The 19,600-nt window shown below is 43.5% G+C and overlaps 1 protein-coding gene across 1 annotated transcript in view; it reads left to right on the forward strand.

The window, feature by feature from the left end:
- Positions 1-19,600, forward strand: part of snw1 (SNW domain containing 1) — a 29,441-nt gene that overhangs the window by 4,426 nt on the left and 5,415 nt on the right. The window contains exons 2-10 of the mRNA XM_038773758.1: positions 1,809-1,962; positions 3,812-3,973; positions 4,251-4,346; positions 5,905-6,011; positions 12,115-12,219; positions 12,545-12,614; positions 16,128-16,193; positions 18,052-18,168; positions 18,281-18,422. Coding sequence (XP_038629686.1) covers positions 1,809-1,962; positions 3,812-3,973; positions 4,251-4,346; positions 5,905-6,011; positions 12,115-12,219; positions 12,545-12,614; positions 16,128-16,193; positions 18,052-18,168; positions 18,281-18,422 — 1,019 coding nt within the window. The remainder of the gene's footprint in view (positions 1-1,808; positions 1,963-3,811; positions 3,974-4,250; positions 4,347-5,904; positions 6,012-12,114; positions 12,220-12,544; positions 12,615-16,127; positions 16,194-18,051; positions 18,169-18,280; positions 18,423-19,600) is intronic.

Here is a 19,600-nt window from a genome sequence, read left to right on the forward strand (position 1 = left end):
TTAGCATGGCCAATCCACCTACCCCGCACATCTTTGGACTGTGGGAGGAAACCGGAGCACCCGGAGGAAACTCACGCACAAACGGGGAGGACGTGCAGACTCCACACAGACAGTGACCCAGCTGGGAATCGAACCTGGGACCACTGGAGCTGTGAAGCATTGATGCTAACCACCATGCTACCGTGAGGTCCCTTTGTTCTGAATCAATCCCATTTAGCATGGTGGTAGTGCAACCAAACACAATGGAAGGCATCTTTATGAAGACAACTTCACAAGGACTGTGAGGTGGTCACTGACATGCACAAATGCATCTGTGGCTTATAGGTTAGTAAATATGGGGTCAAGCAGGTTTTTCCCAGGGCAGCACGGTGGCCTAGTGGTTAGCACAATCGCCTCACGGCGCTGACGTCCCAGGTTCGATCCCTGCTCCGGGTCTCTGTCCGTGTGGAGTTTGCACGTTCTCCCCGTGTCTGCGTGGGTTTCGCCCCCACAACCCAAAAATGTGCAGAGTAGGTGGATTGGCCACGCTAAATTGCCCCTTAATTGGAAAAAATAATTGGCTAATCTAAATTTATAAAAAAAAAAAGTAGGTTTTTCCCTATTTTCTACTTCTCTTAACATCTGCCGCAAACCAATTCTATCAGATATGCCCATCAGTGGTGAAGTTATCCACCTGCTCTTAGTGATGGGTATTGTAGTCCCTCCACCAAGCATGTGTTCTGTGTCCTCACTACCCTCACTGTTTCTTCCAAGTGGTGTTTGACATGGACGAGTACCAACACAGCAGCACAGGGCGGGCGGCAGGTGGTAATCAGCAGTAAGTTTTCATTCCCAACTGATTTCATGGGGCCTGAAGTCGAATGTTCAAGACTCGTTGTGTAGTAGTGTTCCTTCAATTCTGTCACTTCAGCAGGATAGTCCCAGGGGTGGTGGTAATGGTGTCTGGGGCATTGGCTGGAAGGTATGATTCGGTGAGTATAGCTATGTCAAGCTGCTACTTGACTAATCCATGTGGCAATTCTCCCAGTTCTGGCATAAGCCCCCAGATGCTAGCGAAGAGGACTTTACAGGGCTGATTGGGAAGGGTATGCCATTGTCTAATACATGGCCTAGGTCGATGCCAGGTGGTCCATCCAGTTTTTTTCTTATTTAACATTTATTTTGTGATTGATACAACTGAGTGGTTTACTTGGGCATTTAAGTAGGTGGTTAATGGATCTGGAGTCATATGTAGACCAGGTAAGGACAGCCAATTTCCTATGCTAGCATTTTTACAGCAAACATGAAGTTTTTTTTATAAATTTAGAGTACTCAATTATATATTTTTCCAATTCAGGGGCAATTTAGCATGGCCAATCCACCTAACCTGCACATCTTTGGGTTGTGGGGGTCAAACCCACGCAGACACGGAGAGAATGTGCGAACTCCACATGGACAGTGACCCAGGGCCGGGATTCGAACCCGGGTCCTGAGTGCCGTAGGGAGCAGTGCTAACCACTGTGCCATGTGCCACCGCTAAACATGAAGTTTTATGATCATCATTACTGAGACTAGTTTTTTATTCCAAAACTATTAATTCAATTTAAATTTTCCAGGTGCCATAGTGTGATTTGAACTCCTGTCTCCGGGTCATTAATCCAAGCCTCTAGATTACTAGCCCAGAAGCATTAACACTGTGACACCATCCCATAGTCATGGCTAACTGTGTCACTGTACCACTTGTGTTGCTCATTTGGTGATTGTGGAGATTGCCTTGTTCCTGGTGAATGCAATGGTTATAATAAACGTTCTTTTCTTTTACTTTCAAGTTTTCTGCCTGCGCCAACCCAGCTGTCGCAGGACCAGCTGGAAGCTGAGGAAAAAGTTCGCTCTCAACGAATTCGACAGACAGCGTTAGTGGCATCGCGGAAAGAACCTCCACCATATGGACACAGAAAGGGATGGGTTCCTCGATCCATGGAGGTAACATCTGCAATGTCTTGGCATGAGAAAATCCTGTGATTTATTCCGTATCGCAAGATTAGTCCATCACGTGCTTAAATGTTCAGCCGCAGCACTTCGCATTGTGAGTCAATATGAAGATGTTAGTGGCAAGAAAGTAAATATTTCCAATCATTTGGATCTTTAGCCCTACCATCTACTGAGCAAGAGACTGAATAGGTCTCGATGAATTGCAGTTGTTCAATGTTTTTCCTAGAATTGCCGCAGCTTATCACAGTGGGGGGGGATGAAGAATATATCTTCGATAGCATGTTTATGTTTGTGTCAAATGTTTAATCGCTTTCGTGGACGTATCTGCCATTCACATTTTGCGGTTAGCCGCTAATACACAGTAGGCGGTCGTTTTAAAGTACTAGAAATGCACGCCAGGTTTGTCAGCATTTGAAGAGGAAAGGCATTTCTGGCCTAGGCTTCATCGGAACAGATGCTGACAGATTGTGGTTTTTCTGCAATTTATTACAAACTTCTAGCGTGTGTAGTTTCTTTTTAACCGGGGTGAGCCGGTGGCTCAGGGGTAGCACTGCTGCCCCATGATGCCGAGGACCCAGGTTCGATCCCAGCCCCGAGTCATTGTCCGTGTGGAGTTTGCACATTCTCCCCGTGTCTGTGTGGATCTCATTCCCACAACCCAAAGATGTGCAGGATAGGTGGATTGGCCACGCTAAGATTGTCCCTTAATTAGAAAAAAAGTGGGTACTCTAAATTTAAAAAAAAACAGGGTGTGCCTTGTTTATAAGTAGATCATATAAACAAGCAACATTAGAATTCAGAATTTAACATGGAAGCCATCTGTGTCGAATCAACACTTTGTGACAGGCCTGACTTCACCATGTCGTCATTGTATGGTTTTGGTGAAATGCTGTCCACTCATTGTGCTGCCTAAAATCAGGGCTTTATTGGCAAGAATATTTTTGACTGGTAAATGCCAACTAAGGTGGAGCACAAAGTGTAATATGATTGGAGGTGTTCGTGCAGCTGACTGCCACCTCATTTATTGACTTCTGCTGCACAATAAATTTGAGAGACAGGAAACTCCACGGGTCTGAGTGTAATTTGAACACATTGTCACAAAATTCCATCATTAGGCTAGTTCATCTCCCTTACCCTGTCCTCGATCAGGCAAGTTTTAACAAGATATTTTCAAAACAGAAGAATTTTGCTTTACGTGCAATGGGAACTGTGCCTCTGTGGGCCCATTCATGGTCATGTGCAGAGAAATATGTTCCCTTTTCTCCTCCCAACAAAACTGTAGGAGGTGGTGGCAGCAGTCAATCTATAAACATCGGAGGGAACTGTGCGGAGGCTGCACTGGGCCAGTACGATAAAACCTCGAACAGTTTGTCACCTTTTCGAAGTGAGAACTTGGCCAGATGTACGATTGTCAGAATCTGTCGGAATTAACACCAGTGAGCCAGTACCAGTTGTCTTCCTTGATAAAAATGTGTGTGCTGCCGCAGTATTACTTAACAAAGACAAGTTTTTCTTTATCAAACATGAATACAGTCAGTAATGGGACTGGTTTAGCCCAGTGAGCTAAACAGCTGGCTTGTAATGCAGAACAAGGCCAGCAGCGCGGGTTCAATTCCCGTACCGGCCTCCCCGAACAGGCACCGGAATGTGGTGACTAAGGGCTTTTCACAGTAATTTCATTGAAGCCTACTTGTGACAATAAGCGATTATTATTATTACTGACTATATTTAATAAAATGTAAACAACCAATATGACTTTGCCCCTGCAGAGCTCCTGAGTGTGACCTGGGTTCTACAACTCTTGATGATTAAGATTTTGGCTTTGTTTCTGTTCATCCAGGATTTTGCCGATGGAGGTGCATTCCCAGAGGTCCACATGGCACAATTTCCATTGGAAATGGGTCGGAAGAAAAAGTCATCCAATGCACTGGCGATTCAAGTGGATGCAGAGGGAAAGATCAAATTTGACGCTATTGCCCGGCAAGGGCAGTCGAAAGACAAGGTACTGCAACATGTATCATAACAGTGGTCCGATTCTTCTCCACGGACCTGTAAAATTGTTCTGTCTTCCATTTCCAGTAGTGGAGCTTGGAGTGTATTCCAGGTAGTTACGTGCATCAAATGCTCCATTATTCTGTTTCTCATGTTGTGCCAAACAACATATTGTACAATTGTTATGAAGTAGTGGGGTTCCATCTTTCGTTCGATATTTGCTATATCCAGTTCTGAGTCAAATAGTTTTTTGAGATATTTGAAAATAATGATTTTTCTCTGTTTAGGTGATCTACAGCAAGTTTACAGATCTGATCCCAAAAGAGGTCATCAATGAAGATGACCCAGAGCTGCAGAGACCCGATGAAGAATGTATAAAGGAGGTGTGTTATTTATTACTGATTTTAGCATGAGGTGTGTAATTGTTCTGAGGGATAGTATTGTCAGTTAAAAATGAAGTGGTGAGGAACCTGATGGGAGATTTGGAAATTTGAATCAAAACGGGCTGCTCTCTCCAAGCCACCACATTTGTGCATTGTCAAGGCACTCTGTTCATCAAACTGTTGAAAGGCAGGCAGAATTGAAGATCCCATGCCACGTTTTGAGGTGAGAGCCTTTCCTGGCCAATTCCACCAAGTGCATTAAACTGGTTGTTTCTCTCAATTTGTGTGTAAAACCTTGCTGCGTGTGAATTGGTGAATTGGTTGTTTTGCTGTGTAATCTATTAATTTTTGTATAGCACTTTCAAGATTTTCTAAAAATTCAATAATGCTTTACAGATAATCACAGGGAACACAGATGTCTTAGGTGGAAGCAGATTAAGAGGGGTGACCAATATTTTGGTCAAAATAATGGGGCTGGGGGAGATTGTAAAGGAGTAGAGGTAGGAGGAAAGGAGCAAGGGTTTAGGTAGAGCAATCCAGAGAGTATAATCTGGGTGAGTGAAACCTCTGTCACTAATTGGCGAAAGTGAAAGCAGGGATTCCATCTTCTCAAGTGGCTTGTTGGCTATGGAGCACTTTGGAATTTTTGGATAGGAAAGGTGCTATCTAAGCACATATCTTTCCTTATTCAACATATTGATCTTTGTGTGTTGAACTTTGTTCCCCCTGGGCAGCACGGTAGCACAAGTGGATAGCATTGTGGCTTCACAGCGCCAGGGTCCCAGGTTCGATTCCCCGCTGGGTCACTGACTGTGCGGAGTCTGCACGTTCTCCCCATGTCTGCGTGGGTTTCCTCCGGGTGCTCCGGTTTCACCCCACAGTCCAAAGACGTGCAGGTTAGGTGGATTTGACATGATAAATTGCCCTTAGTGACCAAAAAGGTTAGATGGGGTTATTGGGTTACGGGGATAGGATGGAAGTGAGGGCTTAAGTGGGTCGGTGCAGACTCGATGGGCTATATTGGCTATAACACTAATATATAGAGAGGGGAAATCACTGTTACACCATTCTAAATCATTATTGGTCGCTGCAGTAAAGTATACGTGTCTCAATGTTCAGTGACTTATCTGTGATGTGCCTTGTAGCAAAATATTAACAGTTAAGATTCACACATGAATGGCCACTGGAGTGAGGTGTTGGAGGCCTGTCAACAATTCTGCATGAATACTTTTCAGCACCACTGACAATCCTGTGCTGAAGTAGATTGTGTGTTGTCTGTTTGTAACAAAGCTGCAATGTCAGTACAATTGGAAAGAAAACTCCTTAATTGTGGATTGGATTATGCTGTAACTATTGGGAACGGGCAGCTTCATATGCTCTGTGAAATGATGTTTCTAACACTTCAATTTTAAGACTAATAGAGTTTGACAGTTGACTTTGCCATGGGCGAAATAGTCCTTGAAAATTAAGGTTAAGGTTCGGGGAACATTGACCATATGAAACCTGGAGGTAAAGAAATGCACATTGAGCTTCTAAATTCTCTTTATTTTCATTGCAGTTGACCGAAAAGACACGTTCAGCTCTTGAAAAACAAGTTTCACAGAAGGTTGCAGCAGCCATGCCAGTTCGAGCAGCTGAGAAACTGGCCCCTGCACAGTACATCAGGTTAGAAGGGCCACCCAAATTACTTTCTGTAACTAAGTTAATTTCCAAGAATAGTAGGAATTTAGGAATGGCAATAGTCTATCCAGCCCCTTAGGCCTGTCTCTTTTGAATTAGATCATCGCTGGTCTACACTTAATTTCATCTTTGTTCCTTTTCCCTCGATATTTAAAAAAAACAATCTGAGTCTTTGAAATGATCCAGTATCCACAGTTTCTTTTGGGGGGGGGGGGGGGGGGGGGGGGGGGGGGGGCAAGTTTCAGATTTTTCTTACCCAAGTCCTGATTTCATTTAAATTCTAAATGACCTAGCTCTAATTCTGGATGCCTCTGCCAGATTAAAACATTTCTCTGAACCTGCCCTATCGATTCACTTTATCATTTCAAAATCCAAAGTTATCAAACAAAGTTTAATACCAAACTGTACAAGATCAGAAAACCCAAAGTTTGGTCAAAAAGGCAGGTTTTGCAGATGTCTTGCAGGAGGGCGGAGAGGTCTGAGGGTGGAATTCTACAGTTAGAGGCCAAAGTAGATGAAAGCTTGGTTGCTTATGTTGAAACGATTAAAATTAGGAATGCTCAAGAGGAAGTAGAATTCGTATGGATGTAGATTTGGAATAACAAGGGTAAGAAAACCATTGGCGCTGGTGGGAATAGCTTATAAGCTTTCTAACAATCGTTAAATCATTGAACAGAACATTAAGCAAGAAGTAATTGGAGCGTGCAATAATTGATGGTCTTTAATCTTCATATAGACTGGATCAATCAAATTGGCAACGGTGGTCTGGAAGATGAATTTGTAGTATGCTTTTGTGACAGCTTCCTGGAACAATACCTTGTGGAACCAACTAGGGAAAAAGTAATGTGCAATGAGGCAGGGTTAATTAACAGTCTCGGTGGAAGATCCTCGGAAAGATTGATCATAATAAATTCTATTTTAAGTTTGAAAGTGGCATATTCCATCTTAAACAAGAGCCGGAAACATAAGCCAATTACATTGGTATGAGGAAGAAAATGGCTATGGTTGACGATAGCATCATAGGTCTACAGAACAGAAAAGGCCTTTCAGCCCATCATGTCTGTGCTGGTCAAAAACAACCAACTAACTATTCTAATCCTATTTTCCAGCACTTTATCCATAGCCTTGTATGCCTGGCATTGGAAGTGCACATCTAAATACTACTTAAATGGTATAAGGGTCTCCGCCTCCACCGCCCTTTCAGGCAGTAAGTTCCAGACTCCAACCATCCTCATATCCTTCTAAGCCTCATGTCCCTTACCCTAAATTTATGCCCCCTGGTCATTGATCCCTCCACCAAGGGGAAACATTTCTTCCTGTCTCCTCTATGTATGCCTTTTATAATTGTACACATCTCAATCATGCCCCACCCCCCTCTCAGTCTCCTCTGCTCCAAGGAAAACAACCACTGTCTATCCAATCTCTCTTCATAGCTAAAACTCAACATCTCGGTAAATCTCTTCACCCTTTCAGGTGCTATCATATCCTTACTATAATGTGGATTCCAGAACTGCACACAATACTCTAACTGTAGACTAACCATGTTTTATACGATTCCAACATAATCTCCCTGCCCTTAAACTCTATGCCTCGGCTAATAAAGGCAAGTATACCATATGCCTTCTTAACCACTATATCCACCTGCTCTGCTACCTTAAGGGACCTGTGAACATGCACTTCAAGGTTCCTCCGATCCTCAGTGCTTCCCATAGTCCTGCCGTTTATCATGTATTCCCTTGCTTTGTTTGACCTGCCCAAGTGCATCACCTCGGACTTATCAGGGTTGAATTCCATTTGCCACTGACCAGCCCTTATATACTCCTGTAATCTAAGAATATCCTCCTCACTGTTTACCACTCCACCAATTTTCTTATTATCCACAACTTACTGATAACCCTCCATGGGCAGCACGGTAGCCTTGTGGATAGCACAATTGCTTCACAATTTGATCCCTGCGGGACTCTTCTGGACACAGGCACCCAGTCGGAAAAACGCCCCTCGACCATCACCCTCTGCTTCCTGCCACTCAGCCAATTCTGGATCCAATTTGCCAAATTTCCTTGGATCCCATGGGCTCTACCATCGTTATCAGTCTCCCGTGTGGGACGTTATCAAAAGCCTTGCTGAAGTCCAAGTGACTACATCAAATGCATTTCCCTCATCTACACACCTGGTCACCTCTTCGAAAAATTCAGTCAAGTTGGTCAGACATGACCTCCCCTTAACAAAACCACGCTGACTGTTCTTTATTAATCCCTGCCTCTCCAAATGCAGATTAACCCTGTCTCTCAGAATTGCTTCTAATAGTTTCCCCGCCACTGAGGTTAGACTGACTGGCCTGTTGATTCCTGGTTGATCCCTTTCTCCCTTCTTGAATAATGCTACCACATTGGCTATCCTCCAGTCCTCCGGCACACCTCCTGTGGCCAGAGAGGAATTGTAAATTATTGCTAGCACCCCTACTATTTCCTCCCTTGCCTCACTCAACAGCCTGGGATACATTTCATCTGGCCCTGGAAATTTGTCTACTTTTAAGCCTGCCAGACCACTCACCACCCCCTCTCTGTCTCTTTAATATTATCACAGTCCTTCTCCATTATTTCTATACCCACACCGTCCCTCAACACCAGTAAACACTGACACAAATTATTCATTTACAACCCGATCTACACCCCCTGGCTCCACGCACGTTACCACACACATTGCCACTGTGGTCCTTAATAGTTCCTACTTTTTCCCTAGTTATCATTTTACCCTTAATGTACTTGTAAAACAACTAAGGATTTTCTAGTATCCTTTCCTGTCCCGTTTTCGCTCTCCTAATTTCCTTTACAAATTCCCTTTTGCACATTGTATACACCTAGGGCTTCTGCTGTTTAAGCCCTCGAAATTTGTCATAATTGGATTGGATTTGTTCATTGTCACGTGTATCGAGATACAGTGAAAAGTATTTTTCTGCGAGCAGCTCAAACAGATCATTTAGTACATAAAAAGAAAAGCTTCCCCTTTTTCTCCTTATCCAATGCTGTATATCCCTCGATATCCAGGGTTCACTGGATTTGTTGGTCCCAACCTTTGTCTTGATTGGAACATGTTGGCCCTGGACTTTCCCTATTTCCTTTAGAATTAGAACAGTACAGCACAGAACAGGCCCTTCGGTCCTCGATGTTGTGCCGAGCAATGATCACCCTACTCAAGCCGACATATACCTATACCAGTAACCCAGCAACCCCCATTAACCTTATTTTTTAGGACACTAAGGGCAATTGAGCCTGGCCAATCCACCTAACCCACACGTCCGGAGCAGGACCCCCCCCCCCCCCCCCCCCCCCTTTTCGGGCCTTCTACGTACTGACTTAAACAGTTCTACTGGATGCATTTTAAGAATTCCACTCCCTCTAAACCTTTTACGCTGGTTACCCCAGTTAATGTTGGGGAAATTGAAATCCCCATCTATCACTATCCTATTACCTCTCTAAAATTTGCCTACATTTGTGCTGTTCAATTTCCCTCGGACTGTTAAGGAGCCTATAGAACACTCCAGCAATGTGATTGCTCCTTTTTGATTTTTAAGTTCTGCCCATATGCCTTCAGGTGAAGAACCTTCTAAGATGTCATCCCTCCTTACAATAATTGGTTCCCAAAATTGCAACCGCCTGTCCTCTTACACCTCCCCTATCTTCCCTGAAGATCCTGTATCCTGGAATATTGAGCTGCCAATCCTGCCCCTCTCTCAACCATATCTCAGTGACAGCAATGACTTCATACCCCCATGTTTTAATTTGTCCACAATCATCATGCTTTGTTCATCAGTCTCCTTGCATTAAAATAAATACCATCGAATCTTGCCAACCAAGAATGGGTAAATAAAATAAAAGGCCTGGCAATAAAAAAAACAGTGGTAAACATTAAAGGAAACAATTCCAGTGTTCAGCAAGAACACCCATTGGAAACACAGGAAGAAATATCTTGCCCTGCCTTACTGAGGAGGTTAAGGATAGAATTAGATTAAAAGAAGAGGCTAATATGGTGGAGAATGGAAGTAAGCCTGAGGATTGGGAGTGTTTTAGAAAACAGCAAGGAGCTCCAAAATGTTGATGTGGAAAAATAAAATATTAGGACAAAGTAGCCAGAAATATAAAAGCAGATTGTCATGGCGTTTATAAAAAGGAGAATAGCTAAAGTAAATAGTGGTGCTGCCGGCAGACAGAAACAGCAGATATTAACATGGTGATTGAAGAAATAGCAGAAGCATTGAACAAACATTTTGTGACTGTTCACAATAGAAGACAAACTACATAATAGAGAGTAGCCTGGAGTCTAATAAGAGTGAGGAACCTGGGATCATTAGTATCAGTAGGGAAAATGTATTGGAGAAAACTTAAGAGACTAAAATCTGACAAGTCCCTGGGCCACATGGCCTACTTCCTAGAGTTCTAAAAGAGGTAACTGCAGAGATAATGGATACACTAATTATAATTTTCCAAACTCTCTATATTCTAGAACGGGTCCTAGCAGAGCTGGCAAATGTAACACCATAATTCAGGAAAGAGATAATGGGGAATCAGGCCAGTTAGTCTGACATCAGTTGTTGGAAACATTGCAGAAACCTTATTAAGGAACAATGCACTTAGAAAATCATAGTCTGATCAGACAGAGTCAACATGCTTTTACATAGAATCATAGACTTTACAGTGCAGAAGGAGGCCATTCAGCCCATCGAGTCTGCACCAGCCCCTGGAAAGAGCACCCTACCTAAGCCTACACCTCCAACATCTCCAACCTATCTCTGTAACCCCACCTCACATTTTTTTTGACATGAAGGGCAATTTATCATGGCCAATCCACCTAACCTGCACATCTTTGGACTTGTGGGAGGAAACCAAAGCACCCGGAGGAAACCCACGCACACACGGGGAGAAAGTGCAGACTCTGCACAGACAGTGATCCAAGCCGGGAGGCGAACCTGGGACCCTGGAGCTGTGAGGCAACAGTGCTAACCACTATGCTACCGTTCTGCCCTATGGGGAAATTGTGTTTTTGACAGACATATTAGTTTTTCTGAGGAGGAACTAGTAGTGGAGATATTTAAGTAAGAATATAATTGTCTTGGAGATGGCAGAGCGAAGGTTCATTAGATTGTTTCCTCGGAAGAGAGGATTGTCCTATGATGAGAGGCTGAGTAGATTGGGCCTGGATTTTAGAAGAATGAGACATGATACTGACGCATAAGGTTTTGAAGGACACAATAGGGCAACTACTGCGATGTTGTTTCCACTGGCTGCAGAAATCTATAACATGGGGGCACAGTCTCAAGATAAGTAGCCTGTCATGTGGGACTGAGATGAGGTGAAAAAATGTTATGAGTCCTTGGAATTCTCTGCCCTCGAGGGTTGTGGGTGTTCCATCATTGACAATATTTAAGGCTGAGATAGACTGATTTTTGGTTTCTCATCAATGGATATGGAGAGCAGGTGAGAAAATGGGGTTGAGGCAGAATATCAGCCATGATCGCATTGAATGGCAGAGTAGGCTGCAGGCGGTTACAGAATTTGGGTGTGGCAAGCATTTTTAATGGTCAAGACTGGAGGTAACAGGCCCAGCTCGGAGTCGGGTATGACGTCCAAATTGCAAATGGTCTGGTTCAGACTCTGTTACCAGGAAGTCGTTGACTAGAGAGCGGAGTATGTGGCAAGAGACCAAATATAATGGTTTTGGTTTCTCCAGTGTTTGGCTGGAAAAAAAATCTCTGCTCATCCATTATTGGATGTCAGACAAGTAGTATGCCAGATCAGGGGCAGTGTGGGATTGAATGGGCAATGGTGAGGTGGAGCTTGGTGTCACCAGTGTACATGTGGAACATAAAGTTGTGTACACGAATAATCTCACTGAGGGGCAGCATGCAAATGAGTACCAGGAGGGAGCCAATGATCAATCCTTGGAGGCACAGGGACTGATAGTGCAGGCAGGGGTGGCAAAAGAAGCTATAGCAGCAGTCTAATTTTTAAGAATTAAGTCGTGTAGGTATGTAAAAATTAACCATATCAGCACGTTTAATGTTTTTTTTTTTCATTTTCCTTGTGCTCAGGTACACTCCTTCTCAACAAGGTGTTGCTTTCAATTCAGGAGCTAAACAGAGAGTTATTAGAATGGTGGAAATGCAAAAGGACCCAATGGAACCTCCTCGATTCAAGTAAGTAGATACCAGTGTAGTGTACAGATCTTTCAATGGTGGAATTTTATTTTGAATGGTGCTTCAGAATGGCTGTGGTATTTCCTAACAGCCAATGTAAAATTTTAAATAATGTCATGAAATCTGAATGTGCGGATGACTTTCAAGGGTCCCGGCATGACACTTCAGTGGGATCAGACAATTTGATAGTTTTGCAGTTCCGCTTCCACTATCTTCCAGTACTGAGGCTGCATTTGGATCAGAAAACAACATGTGTTTCTGACTCTGCTGTTACTTCTTTGCATGTTGATTATGACCAGTCCTGTTCTGTCACCTTTGCATTTAGGATTAATAAGAAGATTCCTCGAGGTCCCCCATCACCTCCTGCACCTGTCATGCACTCACCGAGCAGAAAGGTAGGGGAACAATCAATTAATGCAAGGTGATATTGCTTGCCAGTTTTTCACAGAAGATTTTACTGGAGTATTTTTCTAATGTAGTTATGCTGTCTTTATAGCACAGCAGCAGAAGTCTAGATGAACTGTGATGTCCTCATCAAAACCTGACTGAGTGGTAACTTTGTGGGTCTAGAAACAATGAATTAAATCCTCAACAAAATGATAGCTTTGGTACCGTTCAAACGTGGTTACTGCAAATGGATTAAAACTTGCTGTGTTATCTTTTGGCAGCAAGGTGAGATTTGTCAGAAAAACTAAGTAATGGGGCTTGATGGATCAGAGCAGCAAATTGCTGACAGCCCACACAACCCTGCAACTTGCAATAGAAATAAAATACCTGTACAGTATTCGGCAGCAAAGGAAACCTGTCGCAGATCTTTGATTTATTGGGAAAGACATCATCAAATGTTCCTAAAAATAGACTTAGAAACAAACATTGCCTGCATTCTAAGGCCTATTGGTTTCACATGTTAACTAAGGTTAATGATGATGCTTTGAACCCATGGATATTTGCGTGCCTTTGCATAATCAATTTTTTAACTTGCTTTCTATCAGTTTTTCTCTCTCTATGAACATGAAAACAGGGATCACAGTGACCATATGGGTAGGAGTGACCACCACACAGTCCTTGTGAAGACAAAGTCCCATCTTCACATTGAGGACACCCTCCATGTTATGTGGCACTATCACTGTGCCAAATGGGATAGACTTTGAACAGATCTAGCAACACAAGACTGGGCATCCATGAGGCGCTGTGGGCCATCAGCAGCAGCAGAATTGTACTCAACCACAATCTGTAACCTCATGGCCTGGCACATCCCCCATTCTACCATTACCAGCAAGCCAAGGTATCAACCCTGGTTCAATGAAAAGTGCAGGAGGGTATGCCAGGAGCAATACCAGGCATACCTAAAAATACATTGTCAGCCTGCTGAAGCTACAAAACAGGACTGTTTGCATGCCAAACAGCATAAGCAGCAAGTAATAGACAGCTAAGTGATTCCACAATCAACAATCAGATCTCAGCTCGGCAGCCCTGCCACATCTAGCCATGAATGATGGTGAACAATTAAGCAACTCTCTGGAGCAGGAGGCTTCACAAATACCCTCTCCTGGTTGGAGACCTACCTGAAGCAATCCATGTTCAAATGCAGCAAGACCTAGACTATCCAGGCTGGGGCTGACAAATGACAAGTAAAATTCACTCCACACCATGTTGGGCAATGACTATCTCCAATACGAGAGAATCTATCCATCGCTCCTTGTCATTCATTGGTATTACCATTGTTAGATCCACTACTATCAACATCCATGGGGAACTAAGCTAGCCATATAAATATTGGGGTGGCAAGTGGGACAGTAGTTAGCACTGCTGCCTCACAACGCCATGTTCGATTCCGACCTTGGGCGACTGCCTGTGTGGAGTTTGCACATTCTTCCCATGCCTGCGTGAATTTCCTACCACAGTCCAAAGATGTGTAAATTAGGCGTATTGGATATGCTAAATTATCCCTTGGTGGGGTTACGGGGATAGGGTGGGGGACTCGGCCTAGATTATTGTGCTCTTTTGGAGGGTCAGTGCAGACTTGATGGGTCGAGTGGCCTCCTGCACTGTGGAAATTTTATGATTGTGGCTACAAGAGCAGGTCAGAGACTAGGAATCCTTTGGCATGTAATTCACTTCCTGACTCCCCAAAGCCTGCACACCATTTATAAGACACAAGTCAGGAATGTGATGGATTACTCTGCACATCTGGATCTGTGCAGCTCTAAGAACAGTCAAGAAGCTTGACACCATCCAGGATGAAGCCACCTGCTTGATTGGCACCCATTGCAATTACATTGCAATTAATTACTCCCCCCACCACCGACGCACAGTGGCAGCCGTGTGTATCATCTACAAGGTGCATCTCAGGAACTCGGCAAGGCTCCTTAGGCAGCACCTTCCAAACCCACGACCACTACCATCTTAAACGACAAGGGCAGCAGACACATGGGAATACCATCACCTGAATGTTTCCCTCCAAGCCGCTCGCCATCCTGACTTGAAAATATATCTCCGTTCCTTCACTGTCGCTGGGTCAAAATCCTGGAACCCCCTGCCTAACAGCACTGCATTCTGGGTGTACTTAAACAATGGGGACTGCAGTGGTTCAAGAAGGCAACTCACTGTTACCTTTGTTGCCCCTCCTGGCGAGGGTCACAACTGTCACGTCACCGAGGGTCACAACTGTCACGTCACACAAACTACTTACACAAGTATTCTTGAATCACGTTTACTTTATTCAGATCAAATGTGTCACACAGAGTCTTATGCAGTTAATTATTGTCACACAGACTTAACCCTTAATTTAACCGTCTCACAGACTAACTCAATAAATGTCACAAACTTTAACTCAATGTCACACAGACTTTGACTCAATAAATGATAACTATTACAAATCAAACTCAAACGTCGCTCCAATTGAACAGCTGACCAGGCTTTCTCGAAGGATGATTTACTGATCACTGAGCCCATGATTCATGGCACTCTTCTGCGATGGTAGTTCCTGGGTTTGTCGTTGATGAATCTTCGAATCCCTATACAATCTCTTCCAGTTTTTCGAAGATTCCATGATGTCAGTTTTAATGCCCTCTGGCTGCAGAGGTCGTGTTTCACAGATCTTGTAATCCGGGTCCATTTGTTCCATTATGCCATAAAACAGCTTCCAGATTAACCATTTCTGTGACTACAACAGTTAATGTGACCCCTCGCGCAATTGTCTCCAACCGCCTGGTTTCAATCATCCTCTAATGATTGAAAGCTGCTAATGATTTCCTTTTCAGGCCAGCGGTCTCCTGCTGTCCAGAATCCTGTTATAGAAACTACATCTCCAGAAATTCTCCAGAGAGCCTCTGATTTCTTTCGTATTGTTCTTGGCCACATTTCAGCGGCGCATAATGGGCCAAATGATCATCAGCGCTGTAAAATTATTGAGGTCTGGTGCATGAACTCTTATCATCCTAATCCCAAAATAGTGAGTCAGCTCAAGGAATGTGTGTATACTAGGTTGACACTCCACTACAGTGATCACTTGGATGAAACCAAGGTTGAACCACCTGCCGACACTGAGTAAAGGATCTCATCGTGCTATTCAAATAGATGGGACTTTTCCTGCTGTCCTAAGTACCCTCAACCTAAACAAAGCAAGCAGTTGTAATTATTTACCTTTCATAAGATCTCTACTCCCCAAAGGCTCTCCCGCGCCCATTTGCCTACACAAGAATTTTCGAGTAATTGTAATTCAAAAGTAATTCACATAAAGCACTTCAAGGTGTCCTCAAATGGTTTGTTCCTACCTGAATCCTGAAACCTTTAAGAAGGCTGCCACAATAGTGTGTTCATTTTTTCAAGTCTGCAGTGCTATGAAGCCTCCTTGTTTCAGTTTATTGGATTCTTTCAATGTAGCATTTTTGATATCTTTGTTTCAGATGACTGTGAAAGAACAGCAAGAGTGGAAGATTCCTCCATGCATATCAAACTGGAAGAACGCAAAGGTAAAAAAGACTTGACCTTTGTTTGCAGTCTCTTTTTAAAAAAAAGAACTATGGTGTAGCCGTCAGTCTAATTACAATAAAATATTCACTTTACCAGTAACCCAGGAAACCATTTAAAGTAATTCAGGCTGCATTGCTGGTTTATGTAAAGTCCCAGGTAAGCGACCACTCGGAAGTGATGGCTGTGGCACAGTGGCACCGTTGCCTCAGGGTGCCAAGGACCCGGCTTCGATCCCGGCCCCGGCTCACTGTCGATGTGGAATTTGCACATTCTCCCCGTGTCTGCATGGTTCTCACGTCCACAACCCAAAGATGTGCAGGTTAGGTGGATTGGCCACGTTAAATTGCCCCTTAATTGGGAAAAAATAATTAGATACTGTAAATTTATATTTAAGAAAAGAAGTGATGGCTGTAAGAAACTCAAATTTATTATAGTTATTACATTACACTTGCTACTCCCCAAAAGCTCTCCCACGCCCAGACCAAACTTGGGCCGGGGTATTTATGTCCCAAATGCCCCTGGTTTAAGGGGGTGGTTCCACTCCCTTCATCTAGGTAGATTGTTCTCTGATGAGGCTATACAGATTCTCGGGTTGCAAATCCCTTGGCCTCCGGTCGCGTTATAACAGTTTAGTAAAATAAAATTTTTCTAATTCAGTTAGATGCAAAACAGTGCTATATGCTGCAAGTAATGTGAATCAGACTTGGCAAGCTTCATTTTAAAATGTATCTTGAAGGGTGTGTCCAAGATGCTGAAGGCTGGCAATGAAAATTGGAGCCTTCATTTGGCAAGACTTTCAGCGATTGGCCTCAAGTTTGGATAAAATTTACTCGGTTGACATCTTACAAATCGAACATGGCCACATGACCGCCAAGCAGCTCGAGGAGGGGAAATGGTCACAGCCGTCTGTGTTTCCCTGAGCATTCCACTTCTCCCGATCCAGTTTTGTCCCTGACCGTGGCAATCACTGTTTCTAGTTTAGGCTGATCTCAGCAAAACACTGCGCGCGAGTCAGGCGCGTAGTTGGATGACACAACCCGATTATCTGGAATTGGAATTTCACCTCTAGCCGTGGAAATCTGAACCGTGGCATATCAGCTTACCTGAGGAAATTTGTCAGAAGGGGCTGGTGGTTTGTTTGTAAGCTATGTGAAAATTTGGTGTATTTCTCAACTGAATATGCCCCCTGGGAGAACGTTCTTGTCACTACTCCGGAATCTGCTGAAATGTGATCTCATGCAAAGAAAGTTGAGCGTAGCAATTAATTGAAGTTTTGAACTTGGGCTTCAATAATTGACCTAGAATTATCAAAAAATTGATTTATTCGTATACCCTAATATTTTGACAAGTTTTGTCATTCTGTGAACAGAAACTATTTCCAGCAAGCTATATGTGCAACGTTTGTATTCCAGCATTTGAACCCCTTTCTCGGCTTTGTCTGGTGCATTTGGACACGCCTTTATAAATAAAATCAACTCTGTTTTATTTTTCTTCAAGTGGCAGTTCTCAAATTGGTAGTATATTTTTCAGTGGCCCAAGAGGCTTAAAGTTTACACTGGTGATCAACTGGAATGCAGACTTTCAAGAGAAACTATCTAGTTCCTTATAAAAAGCCCACAATCTTAGAAGAACTCAAGATATTATGAGAGTTGAAAATCAAGGTTCCTGGGCTGCTGAATCAGAATCAGCCCATCAGACTGTCGGTGCCTGCATTCCCAATTTTTATTTTAAAAATCTTTGTGCTGCCCTGAATCCTGAACTCCTGAAATGTTGCAAGGCGCAGCCTAGTTTCTGATGTGAGATGCCAGGTGCACATTTGTACAGCTCTTTATTGTGCGTCTCTGTTGTGTGTTCCAGGGTTACACAATTCCATTGGACAAGCGTCTTGCTGCCGACGGCCGAGGACTTCAAACTGTTCACATCAATGAGAACTTTGCTAAACTTGCAGAGGCTCTCTACATCGCAGACAGAAAGGTAACTTTTCCTGAACTCTTGAAATGTTGCAAGGCGCAGCCTAGTTTCTGAGCTTCTGTTCGTGTTTAACCTTTTATTGAGGCCATCTTACTGACCTGTGTTGTGCAAATAGGCACGTGAAGCTGTAGAGATGCGAGCACAAGTTGAAAGGAAAATGGCTCAGAAGGAGAAAGAGAAGAAGGAAGAGAAGCTCCGAGAATTGGCTCAGATTGCCAGGGAGAGGAGAGCTGGTATCAAGACTCACATAGAGAAAGGTATGAGATATTTGTAAAGAAAAATCTATATTTGCAAAGCATCCTTCTGTGCCTCTATTTCATATGCATTAAATACTTTTTTTTAATAAATTTAGCATACCCAATTCATTTTTTCCAATTAAGGGGCAATTTAGCGTGGCCAATCTACCTAGCCTGCACATCTTTGGGTTGTGGGGGTGAAACCCACGCAAACACGGGGAGAATGTGCAAACTCCACACAGACAGTGACCCGGGGCCGGGATCGAACCTGGGACCTCGGCACTGTGAGGCAACAGGGCTAACCCACTGTGCCACCGTGCTGCCCCTGCATTAAATACTTTTAAGTACAGTAGCTTGTGTTGAATGCAGTTCATGAACCCTGCCAAAACATTTTTGAGGACAAAAGCATCTCGATATGATTCATTTCTTACAAAATGTTTGGTTACCACATATTCTTTCAAGGTTTAACCCTTAAATGAACCTATGATTTTGGGGTGAGGAGGGATATGAATGCAACTTTAAAAATAAAATCAATTTAGTTTTAGTTTTCTTTCGCTGGCATCCTTGGGAAAGAGAGGGGCAGCACGTTGGTCCCAGGTTCGATCCCGACTCTGGGTCACTGTCTGTGTGGAGTTTGCACATTCTCCCTGTGTTTGCATGGTTTTTGCCCCCACAACCCAAAGAGAAAAATAATCCTTGGGAAAGAGAGCACTTGGACAAGCTGTTCGCAAGCCGCTGCGTTATTCAAAACCAAGATGTGTGAAACAATGGGTTGGGTTTATTATCACTATTTTGTCCCAGTCTCCAAAACATTCTGACCTCTCTTTGTTGTGGCCCGCAACGGCACTGCAATTTATATCAAGTTGTATAGTGATGGCCAATTTGAACCCACTATTGTAGTGATAGCAGTTGGCTGCAATGGCACAGGTGAGGCAGTTCATTGTCAATAAGGCATTCTGTACAAATGCTTATGGAAGCAGAAAACGATTGCACGGTGCAACAAGCCTGTATTTGCAAAGCACCCAGCTGTGCCTCTATTGGCCTGTTTTATTTCTAATTTGACTTTCTAAAATTGCTCATTTGCTTCGCTACATTAAAAAAAGAGTACATGTAAAATTCAGAAGTCTGATCTTCGGTATTCACAAGCGAATGGTTAGCCTCCAGGTTTCGCCCCCACAACCCAAAGATGTGCAGGGTAG

Source organism: Scyliorhinus canicula, chromosome 2, assembly GCF_902713615.1.
Source record: "Scyliorhinus canicula chromosome 2, sScyCan1.1, whole genome shotgun sequence".
Classification (NCBI taxonomy): Eukaryota; Metazoa; Chordata; class Chondrichthyes; order Carcharhiniformes; family Scyliorhinidae; genus Scyliorhinus; species Scyliorhinus canicula.